The sequence below is a fragment of the Triturus cristatus genome, chromosome 3_2 (assembly GCF_964204655.1).
Source record: "Triturus cristatus chromosome 3_2, aTriCri1.1, whole genome shotgun sequence".
Lineage (NCBI taxonomy): Eukaryota > Metazoa > Chordata > Amphibia > Caudata > Salamandridae > Triturus > Triturus cristatus.
Window position 1 is genome coordinate 235,625,798 of NC_140584.1, and position 14,062 is coordinate 235,639,859.

The following is a 14,062-nucleotide window of genomic DNA, read 5'->3' on the forward strand; positions in this document are numbered from 1 at the left end:
AGGAAAAAGAAAACGGAATCAACCACAGATGTGGGCATCAATACATATTGATGCATTCATAATGTGCTAGCACTGTGTGCACATCGATTAGACAAAGGAAAAGAACAGAACAGACACACAAGACCGATTAATTGTTGGTGCTCCAATGAGCCACAATCATGTATGGTATCATAGGTACTGTGACGAGACCTTACTCTGTGCATAAGCTATTTTAGCCAAAAAGTACCATGCTCGGGTAACGGTGCCGCCAATCTAATATTGCTGAGTTGATAACACACAACTATCTATTGTAAAGGGAGTGCTTACCTAGCACTGTAAAAATGTAAATCCCCTTGGCAAGAGCAATGGATGCCCGCATATAACCGGGCTGTAGAGACAAACAAAGACATTTTGTCGTCAAATCAAAATACTCAATGCACTGAGCAGTTGCTCAGAATCTTACAACACATTTAAAAAGCTTTTATAAATGATTCACTTACAATTTCACAAGGGTGTTCCCTCCTCTGAACCTACCCCGTCCATGCGTATGCCGAAAATGCGCTCTTCGTGACCAGGCGCGATATTAATGAGGTGGCGGGATCAGGTGTCTGGGCGGATTCCCTTTCCGGGGTGTGCTCTAGGCTTCCAAAACACGGGGGTGCATGCGCGAGTGCACGGATGAAATGCGCATGTGCATGAGGGGAGAACTACTCCCCAGTATCTAAATACCGGCTCTCGAGTTAACAATGCGTTGATGGGGCAAAACTTAGGCGACAGGTGCTGCCGACAAGAATTCCCACAGTAAAAGACGGTAATGCGTTGTAGGGCTAACTCACGCTAAACGAACCCATATAAAGATTCTATTACTGAGCAAAATCCCATCCCGTATGAAATTCAGGGCGAGTCTGTGTTGTAGATAGTAGGTAAATTAATCAATGAAGTTGGTATTTTCTGTTGAATGAAAATAATGGGGCTATATCTAGGGTCACCAGGACACTGCGTACACCGGTGCCCCCCACCCCATAAATCAACCTAACAATTAAGTCAAAAGGAGGGCTGGAACTTTAGCCATAACAGGTGTTTTAGGGTGAAGTCCGGCCACCTTATACTGTTAATATGATAATGTCTCGTGTGTCTAAGAAAGGTAAAAAGAGGAAAGAAGCAATAGTATGGTCCCTCGGCTGAGCCGCCGTGCATTATCTGTATCAAAAAGGAGAAGAGGGGGGACCTAGGAGCTAATGAAGGTCCAGTGTCCATGCTCCTAATGCTTATATGAACAACAACAAGAGGACACTGTTCCTATAACAGGGTGCAAAAAGTCACCCATGTTTTGGGGTGCAAAAGTCACCCATATAAAATTAGGGAAGAGAAAAGGAAATCCTAGGGATGAAGAGTCCATAGAAAAGGAGAAAGGAAAATTCATTCTTTGTCCTTTAGTGCCCTCACACACCCCAAGGGGTGTCATGCTTCATCATCGGGCAATTGCTCCTCGTAGGGCCGGCGCTGCAATTCCCTACGGGTCCCCCGAAGGGTCACTTTGTCGGAGATCTTTTCAGGACTGCCGGATGGTGCATGAGGGTGTGTGAAGGAGGGGGTCTTCTGAGGGTAAGAGAGATGCGTGCAAAGTGCTACAAAAAATCATAAATAATAAAGGGTAAACTTGCAGCTTGGTTGTAGACATTTTACCCTTTGTAGTAAAAATATATCGCCCCAAAGGCACACTATGCCTAGGTGTCAGAGGTCATGGGTCAACATGTTTCGCGCCTGGATCGCCATAAAGGTCGGTGGCGCTTCTTCAGGACCAAAATCATAAAAAGTGTAGTGCACGTGAACCAATATACATCACATTAAAATACCCTCTTTTTTCTTCTTGAGTCAGGGCAGTGCAGAAATCTGTATACTCTCATTGTGGCTACAGCTGTGTGGTAGAGACTGCTCCTGACCGTGCCTAGGAAAAAGAAAACGGAATCAACCACAGATGTGGGCATCAATACATATTGATGCATTCATAATGTGCTAGCACTGTGTGCACATCGATTAGACAAAGGAAAAGAACAGAACAGACACACAAGACCGATTAATTGTTGGTGCTCCAATGAGCCACAATCATGTATGGTATCATAGGTACTGTGACGAGACCTTACTCTGTGCATAAGCTATTTTAGCCAAAAAGTACCATGCTCGGGTAACGGTGCCGCCAATCTAATATTGCTGAGTTGATAACACACAACTATCTATTGTAAAGGGAGTGCTTACCTAGCACTGTAAAAATGTAAATCCCCTTGGCAAGAGCAATGGATGCCCGCATATAACCGGGCTGTAGAGACAAACAAAGACATTTTGTCGTCAAATCAAAATACTCAATGCACTGAGCAGTTGCTCAGAATCTTACAACACATTTAAAAAGCTTTTATAAATGATTCACTTACAATTTCACAAGGGTGTTCCCTCCTCTGAACCTACCCCGTCCATGCGTATGCCGAAAATGCGCTCTTCGTGACCAGGCGCGATATTAATGAGGTGGCGGGATCAGGTGTCTGGGCGGATTCCCTTTCCGGGGTGTGCTCTAGGCTTCCAAAACACGGGGGTGCATGCGCGAGTGCACGGATGAAATGCGCATGTGCATGAGGGGAGAACTACTCCCCAGTATCTAAATACCGGCTCTCGAGTTAACAATGCGTTGATGGGGCAAAACTTAGGCGACAGGTGCTGCCGACAAGAATTCCCACAGTAAAAGACGGTAATGCGTTGTAGGGCTAACTCACGCTAAACAAACCCATATAAAGATTCTATTACTGAGCAAAATCCCATCCCGTATGAAATTCAGGGCGAGTCTGTGTTGTAGATAGTAGGTAAATTAATCAATGAAGTTGGTATTTTCTGTTGAATGAAAATAATGGGGCTATATCTAGGGTCACCAGGACACTGCGTACACCGGTGCCCCCCACCCCATAAATCAACCTAACAATTAAGTCAAAAGGAGGGCTGGAACTTTAGCCATAACAGGTGTTTTAGGGCGAAGTCCGGCCACCTTATACTGTTAATATGATAATGTCTCGTGTGTCTAAGAAAGGTAAAAAGAGGAAAGAAGCAATAGTATGGTCCCTCGGCTGAGCCGCCGTGCATTATCTGTATCAAAAAGGAGAAGAGGGGGGACCTAGGAGCTAATGAAGGTCCAGTGTCCATGCTCCTAATGCTTATATGAACAACAACAAGAGGACACTGTTCCTATAACAGGGTGCAAAAAGTCACCCATGTTTTGGGGTGCAAAAGTCACCCATATAAAATTAGGGAAGAGAAAAGGAAATCCTAGGGATGAAGAGTCCATAGAAAAGGAGAAAGGAAAATTCATTCTTTGTCCTTTAGTGCCCTCACACACCCCAAGGGGTGTCATGCTTCATCATCGGGCAATTGCTCCTCGTAGGGCCGGCGCTGCAATTCCCTACGGGTCCCCCGAAGGGTCACTTTGTCGGAGATCTTTTCAGGACTGCCGGATGGTGCATGAGGGTGTGTGAAGGAGCGGGTCTTCTGAAGGTAAGAGAGATGCGTGCAAAGTGCTACAAAAAATCATAAATAATAAAGGGTAAACTTGCAGCTTGGTTGTAGACATTTTACCCTTTGTAGTAAAAATATATCGCCCCAAAGGCACACTATGCCTAGGTGTCAGAGGTCATGGGTCAACATGTTTCGCGCCTGGATCGCCATAAAGGTCGGTGGCGCTTCTTCAGGACCAAAATCATAAAAAGTGTAGTGCACGTGAACCAATATACATCACATTAAAATACCCTCTTTTTTCTTCTTGAGTCAGGGCAGTGCAGAAATCTGTATACTCTCATTGTGGCTACAGCTGTGTGGTAGAGACTGCTCCTGACCGTGCCTAGGAAAAAGAAAACGGAATCAACCACAGATGTGGGCATCAATACATATTGATGCATTCATAATGTGCTAGCACTGTGTGCACATCGATTAGACAAAGGAAAAGAACAGAACAGACACACAAGACCGATTAATTGTTGGTGCTCCAATGAGCCACAATCATGTATGGTATCATAGGTACTGTGACGAGACCTTACTCTGTGCATAAGCTATTTTAGCCAAAAAGTACCATGCTCGGGTAACGGTGCCGCCAATCTAATATTGCTGAGTTGATAACACGCAACTATCTATTGTAAAGGGAGTGCTTACCTAGCACTGTAAAAATGTAAATCCCCTTGGCAAGAGCAATGGATGCCCGCATATAACCGGGCTGTAGAGACAAACAAAGACATTTTGTCGTCAAATCAAAATACTCAATGCACTGAGCAGTTGCTCAGAATCTTACAACACATTTAAAAAGCTTTTATAAATGATTCACTTACAATTTCACAAGGGTGTTCCCTCCTCTGAACCTACCCCGTCCATGCGTATGCCGAAAATGCGCTCTTCGTGACCAGGCGCGATATTAATGAGGTGGCGGGATCAGGTGTCTGGGCGGATTCCCTTTCCGGGGTGTGCTCTAGGCTTCCAAAACACGGGGGTGCATGCGCGAGTGCACGGATGAAATGCGCATGTGCATGAGGGGAGAACTACTCCCCAGTATCTAAATACCGGCTCTCGAGTTAACAATGCGTTGATGGGGCAAAACTTAGGCGACAGGTGCTGCCGACAAGAATTCCCACAGTAAAAGACGGTAATGCGTTGTAGGGCTAACTCACGCTAAACGAACCCATATAAAGATTCTATTACTGAGCAAAATCCCATCCCGTATGAAATTCAGGGCGAGTCTGTGTTGTAGATAGTAGGTAAATTAATCAATGAAGTTGGTATTTTCTGTTGAATGAAAATAATGGGGCTATATCTAGGGTCACCAGGACACTGCGTACACCGGTGCCCCCCACCCCATAAATCAACCTAACAATTAAGTCAAAAGGAGGGCTGGAACTTTAGCCATAACAGGTGTTTTAGGGCGAAGTCCGGCCACCTTATACTGTTAATATGATAATGTCTCGTGTGTCTAAGAAAGGTAAAAAGAGGAAAGAAGCAATAGTATGGTCCCTCGGCTGAGCCGCCGTGCATTATCTGTATCAAAAAGGAGAAGAGGGGGGACCTAGGAGCTAATGAAGGTCCAGTGTCCATGCTCCTAATGCTTATATGAACAACAACAAGAGGACACTGTTCCTATAACAGGGTGCAAAAAGTCACCCATGTTTTGGGGTGCAAAAGTCACCCATATAAAATTAGGGAAGAGAAAAGGAAATCCTAGGGATGAAGAGTCCATAGAAAAGGAGAAAGGAAAATTCATTCTTTGTCCTTTAGATTTGATTTGACGACAAAATGTCTTTGTTTGTCTCTACAGCCCGGTTATATGCGGGCATCCATTGCTCTTGCCAAGGGGATTTACATTTTTACAGTGCTAGGTAAGCACTCCCTTTACAATAGATAGTTGTGTGTTATCAACTCAGCAATATTAGATTGGCGGCACCGTTACCCGAGCATGGTACTTTTTGGCTAAAATAGCTTATGCACAGAGTAAGGTCTCGTCACAGTACCTATGATACCATACATGATTGTGGCTCATTGGAGCACCAACAATTAATCGGTCTTGTGTGTCTGTTCTGTTCTTTTCCTTTGTCTAATCGATGTGCACACAGTGCTAGCACATTATGAATGCATCAATATGTATTGATGCCCACATCTGTGGTTGATTCCGTTTTCTTTTTCCTAGGCACGGTCAGGAGCAGTCTCTACCACACAGCTGTAGCCACAATGAGAGTATACAGATTTCTGCACTGCCCTGACTCAAGAAGAAAAAAGAGGGTATTTTAATGTGATGTATATTGGTTCACGTGCACTACACTTTTTATGATTTTGGTCCTGAAGAAGCGCCACCGACCTTTATGGCGATCCAGGCGCGAAACATGTTGACCCATGACCTCTGACACCTAGGCATAGTGTGCCTTTGGGGCGATATATTTTTACTACAAAGGGTAAAATGTCTACAACCAAGCTGCAAGTTTACCCTTTATTATTTATGATTTTTTGTAGCACTTTGCACGCATCTCTCTTACCCTCAGAAGACCCCCTCCTTCACACACCCTCATGCACCATCCGGCAGTCCTGAAAAGATCTCCGACAAAGTGACCCTTCGGGGGACCCGTAGGGAATTGCAGCGCCGGCCCTACGAGGAGCAATTGCCCGATGATGAAGCATGACACCCCTTGGGGTGTGTGAGGGCACTAAAGGACAAAGAATGTATTTTCCTTTCTCCTTTTCTATGGACTCTTCATCCCTAGGATTTCCTTTTCTCTTCCCTAATTTTATATGGGTGACTTTTGCACCCCAAAACATGGGTGACTTTTTGCACCCTGTTATAGGAACAGTGTCCTCTTGTTGTTGTTCATATAAGCATTAGGAGCATGGACACTGGACCTTCATTAGCTCCTAGGTCCCCCCTCTTCTCCTTTTTGATACAGATAATGCACGGCGGCTCAGCCGAGGGACCATACTATTGCTTCTTTCCTCTTTTTACCTTTCTTAGACACACAAGACATTATCATATTAACAGTATAAGGTGGCCGGACTTCGCCCTAAAACACCTGTTATGGCTAAAGTTCCAGCCCTCCTTTTGACTTAATTGTTAGGTTGATTTATGGGGTGGGGGGCACCGGTGTACGCAGTGTCCTGGTGACCCTAGATATAGCCCCATTATTTTCATTCAACAGAAAATACCAACTTCATTGATTAATTTACCTACTATCTACAACACAGACTCGCCCTGAATTTCATACGGGATGGGATTTTGCTCAGTAATAGAATCTTTATATGGGTTCGTTTAGCGTGAGTTAGCCCTACAACGCATTACCGTCTTTTACTGTGGGAATTCTTGTCGGCAGCACCTGTCGCCTAAGTTTTGCCCCATCAACGCATTGTTAACTCGAGAGCCGGTATTTAGATACTGGGGAGTAGTTCTCCCCTCATGCACATGCGCATTTCATCCGTGCACTCGCGCATGCACCCCCGTGTTTTGGAAGCCTAGAGCACACCCCGGAAAGGGAATCCGCCCAGACACCTGATCCCGCCACCTCATTAATATCGCGCCTGGTCACGAAGAGCGTATTTTCGGCATACGCATGGACGGGGTAGGTTCAGAGGAGGGAACACCCTTGTGAAATTGTAAGTGAATCATTTATAAAAGCTTTTTAAATGTGTTGTAAGATTCTGAGCAACTGCTCAGTGCATTGAGTATTTTGATTTGACGACAAAATGTCTTTGTTTGTCTCTACAGCCCGGTTATATGCGGGCATCCATTGCTCTTGCCAAGGGGATTTACATTTTTACAGTGCTAGGTAAGCACTCCCTTTACAATAGATAGTTGCGTGTTATCAACTCAGCAATATTAGATTGGCGGCACCGTTACCCGAGCATGGTACTTTTTGGCTAAAATAGCTTATGCACAGAGTAAGGTCTCGTCACAGTACCTATGATACCATACATGATTGTGGCTCATTGGAGCACCAACAATTAATCGGTCTTGTGTGTCTGTTCTGTTCTTTTCCTTTGTCTAATCGATGTGCACACAGTGCTAGCACATTATGAATGCATCAATATGTATTGATGCCCACATCTGTGGTTGATTCCGTTTTCTTTTTCCTAGGCACGGTCAGGAGCAGTCTCTACCACACAGCTGTAGCCACAATGAGAGTATACAGATTTCTGCACTGCCCTGACTCAAGAAGAAAAAAGAGGGTATTTTAATGTGATGTATATTGGTTCACGTGCACTACACTTTTTATGATTTTGGTCCTGAAGAAGCGCCACCGACCTTTATGGCGATCCAGGCGCGAAACATGTTGACCCATGACCTCTGACACCTAGGCATAGTGTGCCTTTGGGGCGATATATTTTTACTACAAAGGGTAAAATGTCTACAACCAAGCTGCAAGTTTACCCTTTATTATTTATGATTTTTTGTAGCACTTTGCACGCATCTCTCTTACCCTCAGAAGACCCCCTCCTTCACACACCCTCATGCACCATCCGGCAGTCCTGAAAAGATCTCCGACAAAGTGACCCTTCGGGGGACCCGTAGGGAATTGCAGCGCCGGCCCTACGAGGAGCAATTGCCCGATGATGAAGCATGACACCCCTTGGGGTGTGTGAGGGCACTAAAGGACAAAGAATGAATTTTCCTTTCTCCTTTTCTATGGACTCTTCATCCCTAGGATTTCCTTTTCTCTTCCCTAATTTTATATGGGTGACTTTTGCACCCCAAAACATGGGTGACTTTTTGCACCCTGTTATAGGAACAGTGTCCTCTTGTTGTTGTTCATATAAGCATTAGGAGCATGGACACTGGACCTTCATTAGCTCCTAGGTCCCCCCTCTTCTCCTTTTTGATACAGATAATGCACGGCGGCTTAGCCGAGGGACCATACTATTGCTTCTTTCCTCTTTTTTCCTTTCTTAGACACACGAGACATTATCATATTAACAGTATAAGGTGGCCGGACTTCGCCCTAAAACACCTGTTATGGCTAAAGTTCCAGCCCTCCTTTTGACTTAATTGTTAGGTTGATTTATGGGGTGGGGGGCACCGGTGTACGCAGTGTCCTGGTGACCCTAGATATAGCCCCATTATTTTCATTCAACAGAAAATACCAACTTCATTGATTAATTTACCTACTATCTACAACACAGACTCGCCCTGAATTTCATACGGGATGGGATTTTGCTCAGTAATAGAATCTTTATATGGGTTCGTTTAGCGTGAGTTAGCCCTACAACGCATTACCGTCTTTTACTGTGGGAATTCTTGTCGGCAGCACCTGTCGCCTAAGTTTTGCCCCATCAACGCATTGTTAACTCGAGAGCCGGTATTTAGATACTGGGGAGTAGTTCTCCCCTCATGCACATGCGCATTTCATCCGTGCACTCGCGCATGCACCCCCGTGTTTTGGAAGCCTAGAGCACACCCCGGAAAGGGAATCCGCCCAGACACCTGATCCCGCCACCTCATTAATATCGCGCCTGGTCACGAAGAGCGCATTTTCGGCATACGCATGGACGGGGTAGGTTCAGAGGAGGGAACACCCTTGTGAAATTGTAAGTGAATCATTTATAAAAGCTTTTTAAATGTGTTGTAAGATTCTGAGCAACTGCTCAGTGCATTGAGTATTTTGATTTGACGACAAAATGTCTTTGTTTGTCTCTACAGCCCGGTTATATGCGGGCATCCATTGCTCTTGCCAAGGGGATTTACATTTTTACAGTGCTAGGTAAGCACTCCCTTTACAATAGATAGTTGTGTGTTATCAACTCAGCAATATTAGATTGGCGGCACCGTTACCCGAGCATGGTACTTTTTGGCTAAAATAGCTTATGCACAGAGTAAGGTCTCGTCACAGTACCTATGATACCATACATGATTGTGGCTCATTGGAGCACCAACAATTAATCGGTCTTGTGTGTCTGTTCTGTTCTTTTCCTTTGTCTAATCGATGTGCACACAGTGCTAGCACATTATGAATGCATCAATATGTATTGATGCCCACATCTGTGGTTGATTCCGTTTTCTTTTTCCTAGGCACGGTCAGGAGCAGTCTCTACCACACAGCTGTAGCCAGAATGAGAGTATACAGATTTCTGCACTGCCCTGACTCAAGAAGAAAAAAGAGGGTATTTTAATGTGATGTATATTGGTTCACGTGCACTACACTTTTTATGATTTTGGTCCTGAAGAAGCGCCACCGACCTTTATGGCGATCCAGGCGCGAAACATGTTGACCCATGACCTCTGACACCTAGGCATAGTGTGCCTTTGGGGCGATATATTTTTACTACAAAGGGTAAAATGTCTACAACCAAGCTGCAAGTTTACCCTTTATTATTTATGATTTTTTGTAGCACTTTGCACGCATCTCTCTTACCCTCAGAAGACCCCCTCCTTCACACACCCTCATGCACCATCCGGCAGTCCTGAAAAGATCTCCGACAAAGTGACCCTTCGGGGGACCCGTAGGGAATTGCAGCGCCGGCCCTACGAGGAGCAATTACCCGATGATGAAGCATGACACCCCTTGGGGTGTGTGAGGGCACTAAAGGACAAAGAATGAATTTTCCTTTCTCCTTTTCTATGGACTCTTCATCCCTAGGATTTCCTTTTCTCTTCCCTAATTTTATATGGGTGACTTTTGCACCCCAAAACATGGGTGACTTTTTGCACCCTGTTATAGGAACAGTGTCCTCTTGTTGTTGTTCATATAAGCATTAGGAGCATGGACACTGGACCTTCATTAGCTCCTAGGTCCCCCCTCTTCTCCTTTTTGATACAGATAATGCACGGCGGCTTAGCCGAGGGACCATACTATTGCTTCTTTCCTCTTTTTACCTTTCTTAGACACACGAGACATTATCATATTAACAGTATAAGGTGGCCGGACTTCGCCCTAAAACACCTGTTATGGCTAAAGTTCCAGCCCTCCTTTTGACTTAATTGTTAGGTTGATTTATGGGGTGGGGGGCACCGGTGTACGCAGTGTCCTGGTGACCCTAGATATAGCCCCATTATTTTCATTCAACAGAAAATACCAACTTCATTGATTAATTTACCTACTATCTACAACACAGACTCGCCCTGAATTTCATACGGGATGGGATTTTGCTCAGTAATAGAATCTTTATATGGGTTCGTTTAGCGTGAGTTAGCCCTACAACGCATTACCGTCTTTTACTGTGGGAATTCTTGTCGGCAGCACCTGTCGCCTAAGTTTTGCCCCATCAACGCATTGTTAACTCGAGAGCCGGTATTTAGATACTGGGGAGTAGTTCTCCCCTCATGCACATGCGCATTTCATCCGTGCACTCGCGCATGCACCCCCGTGTTTTGGAAGCCTAGAGCACACCCCGGAAAGGGAATCCGCCCAGACACCTGATCCCGCCACCTCATTAATATCGCGCCTGGTCACGAAGAGCGCATTTTCGGCATACGCATGGACGGGGTAGGTTCAGAGGAGGGAACACCCTTGTGAAATTGTAAGTGAATCATTTATAAAAGCTTTTTAAATGTGTTGTAAGATTCTGAGCAACTGCTCAGTGCATTGAGTATTTTGATTTGACGACAAAATGTCTTTGTTTGTCTCTACAGCCCGGTTATATGCGGGCATCCATTGCTCTTGCCAAGGGGATTTACATTTTTACAGTGCTAGGTAAGCACTCCCTTTACAATAGATAGTTGTGTGTTATCAACTCAGCAATATTAGATTGGCGGCACCGTTACCCGAGCATGGTACTTTTTGGCTAAAATAGCTTATGCACAGAGTAAGGTCTCGTCACAGTACCTATGATACCATACATGATTGTGGCTCATTGGAGCACCAACAATTAATCGGTCTTGTGTGTCTGTTCTGTTCTTTTCCTTTGTCTAATCGATGTGCACACAGTGCTAGCACATTATGAATGCATCAATATGTATTGATGCCCACATCTGTGGTTGATTCCGTTTTCTTTTTCCTAGGCACGGTCAGGAGCAGTCTCTACCACACAGCTGTAGCCAGAATGAGAGTATACAGATTTCTGCACTGCCCTGACTCAAGAAGAAAAAAGAGGGTATTTTAATGTGATGTATATTGGTTCACGTGCACTACACTTTTTATGATTTTGGTCCTGAAGAAGCGCCACCGACCTTTATGGCGATCCAGGCGCGAAACATGTTGACCCATGACCTCTGACACCTAGGCATAGTGTGCCTTTGGGGCGATATATTTTTACTACAAAGGGTAAAATGTCTACAACCAAGCTGCAAGTTTACCCTTTATTATTTATGATTTTTTGTAGCACTTTGCACGCATCTCTCTTACCCTCAGAAGACCCCCTCCTTCACACACCCTCATGCACCATCCGGCAGTCCTGAAAAGATCTCCGACAAAGTGACCCTTCGGGGGACCCGTAGGGAATTGCAGCGCCGGCCCTACGAGGAGCAATTACCCGATGATGAAGCATGACACCCCTTGGGGTGTGTGAGGGCACTAAAGGACAAAGAATGAATTTTCCTTTCTCCTTTTCTATGGACTCTTCATCCCTAGGATTTCCTTTTCTCTTCCCTAATTTTATATGGGTGACTTTTGCACCCCAAAACATGGGTGACTTTTTGCACCCTGTTATAGGAACAGTGTCCTCTTGTTGTTGTTCATATAAGCATTAGGAGCATGGACACTGGACCTTCATTAGCTCCTAGGTCCCCCCTCTTCTCCTTTTTGATACACAAATAAACTGCAAACAATTAAAAAAATGTAATTATACATAAAAAGTAAACATTAGAAAGAAATACGTTTCACTGAAATATTTATTTCAATTTTCTGTACAAACAATATAAAATTAAATACACAAACACATATATTTAAACAAAATTAACAAAACGATTACATTCTAGGGATAATAAATATACTATTACCACTCCAGTCTCTGCAACAGTAGGGAAAGAGTTGAACGCCAAAGGGGAGAAACTTGCTAGTCCCACTCCGTTCTGTACAACAGTGCGGAAAGTGTTGGACTAAGGAGGTGTAAAAATTCCGATTCAGGAGGGGTAAATTGTACTATTCTCACTCCAGTCGGTGCAACAGTAGGGAAAGCATTGGACTCAGGATGGTCAACATGTACTTTTCCCACTGCAGTGAGTGCAATAGTAGGGAGAGTGTTGGCCTGAGTAGTGGTAAAATTCACTATTCCCACTCCAGTCTGTGCAACAGTAGGGAAAGCATTGGACTGCGGAGAGGTAACATTTACTATTTCCACTCCAGTCGGTGCAACACTAGGGAAAGTGTTGGACTGCAGAGGGGCAAAATGTCTTATTCCCACTCCAGTATGTGGATCAGGAGGAACATTGCTGTACTCAGAAGGGGTAAAAATCACTATTCCCACTCCAGTCTGTACAACAGTAGGGAAAGCATTGGAGGGTGGAGGGGTACAATTTAATATTCCCACTTCAGTCAATGCAACAGTAGGGAATGCATGGGACTCGGGAAGGGTGAAATTTACTATTCCCACGCCAGTCTGTACAACAGTAGGGAAAGCTTTGGAGGATGTAGGGGTACAATTTAATATTCCCACTCCAGTCAGTGCAACAGCAGGGAAAGCTTGGGACTCAGGAAGGGTGAACTTTACTATTCCCAATCCAGTCTGGTAAGCAGTAGGGAAAGTTTTTCAATGAAAAACACATGCCATATTTTAATACATATATTAATTGAACAAAAATATAAAACACCAAATATAAAAATTATGTATATATATATATATATATATTTCAAACAGTTCTGGCAAAAAAGAGCAGAAGTGGGCACTCCTGGTAAGCAGAATTCCTTTTATTTATTTAGCAGCATGCTGTCTGTCCTGACTTGTTTCGGCTGATCCCAGCCTTTCTCGAAGTCAAGTATACATATATATACATTGAAAAAACAATTAAACAATGTACATAATTATAAGAAAATAACAATTAAAAAATGCTATTAATTGAGTCTTTAATTACATTCCCACATATGTAGCAGACCACATTTAAAATATAAGTAAAATTAAAAATTATAGCACATTTAAGTAATAAATAAAATAATTGATAATAAATGAATAATTAACTTTTAAATAATAATGATCTAAATAAATCCCCACCATATCCCCTAAACACACAACAACACAGCTAATATATAAGATAAATATATTTATTAAACAATTTACATCATTATAAATAAATGGCATGTTTTAATTAAATATAATATTTACTTGATATTTAATATTTACTGAAGTACTTAAGTAACTTCCCACCTTATACCCATTCAATACCCTACAACTGACACCTAAAATATAACTTAAAAATATAATAATTACACCATTTACATAATTAACTATAAATTGTCTAATAATAAATTAATAGATAATTACTCATAGATTATTACTTAATTAATTTCCCACCCTATCCCCATACAAACCCACCAACTCACACCTCAAATATTTAAAAACGAATTACCCAATGTACATATTTATTTATTAATTAACTTATTAATAAAAATACAATTAAAATGAATTATACTTAATTAACCCACCATATATGTCTGCAAAC

General features: G+C 43.3%; 1 protein-coding gene across 5 annotated transcripts in view; it reads left to right on the plus strand.

The window, feature by feature from the left end:
- KYNU (kynureninase) overlaps nucleotides 1-14,062 on the plus strand; it is a 996,465-nt gene that overhangs the window by 11,374 nt on the left and 971,029 nt on the right. Inside the window, exon 1 of one of the 5 annotated variants that reach the window (XM_085647554.1) lies at nucleotides 11,476-11,562. The exons of 3 other annotated variants lie outside the window; for them this stretch is intronic. In XM_085647554.1, coding sequence (XP_085503680.1) covers nucleotides 11,512-11,562 — 51 coding nt within the window. In that variant the 5' untranslated portion in view covers nucleotides 11,476-11,511. Of the gene's footprint in view, nucleotides 1-11,475; nucleotides 11,563-14,062 lie in introns of those variants that run through there. One more of the 5 variants, XM_085647552.1, reaches the window with a different exon arrangement.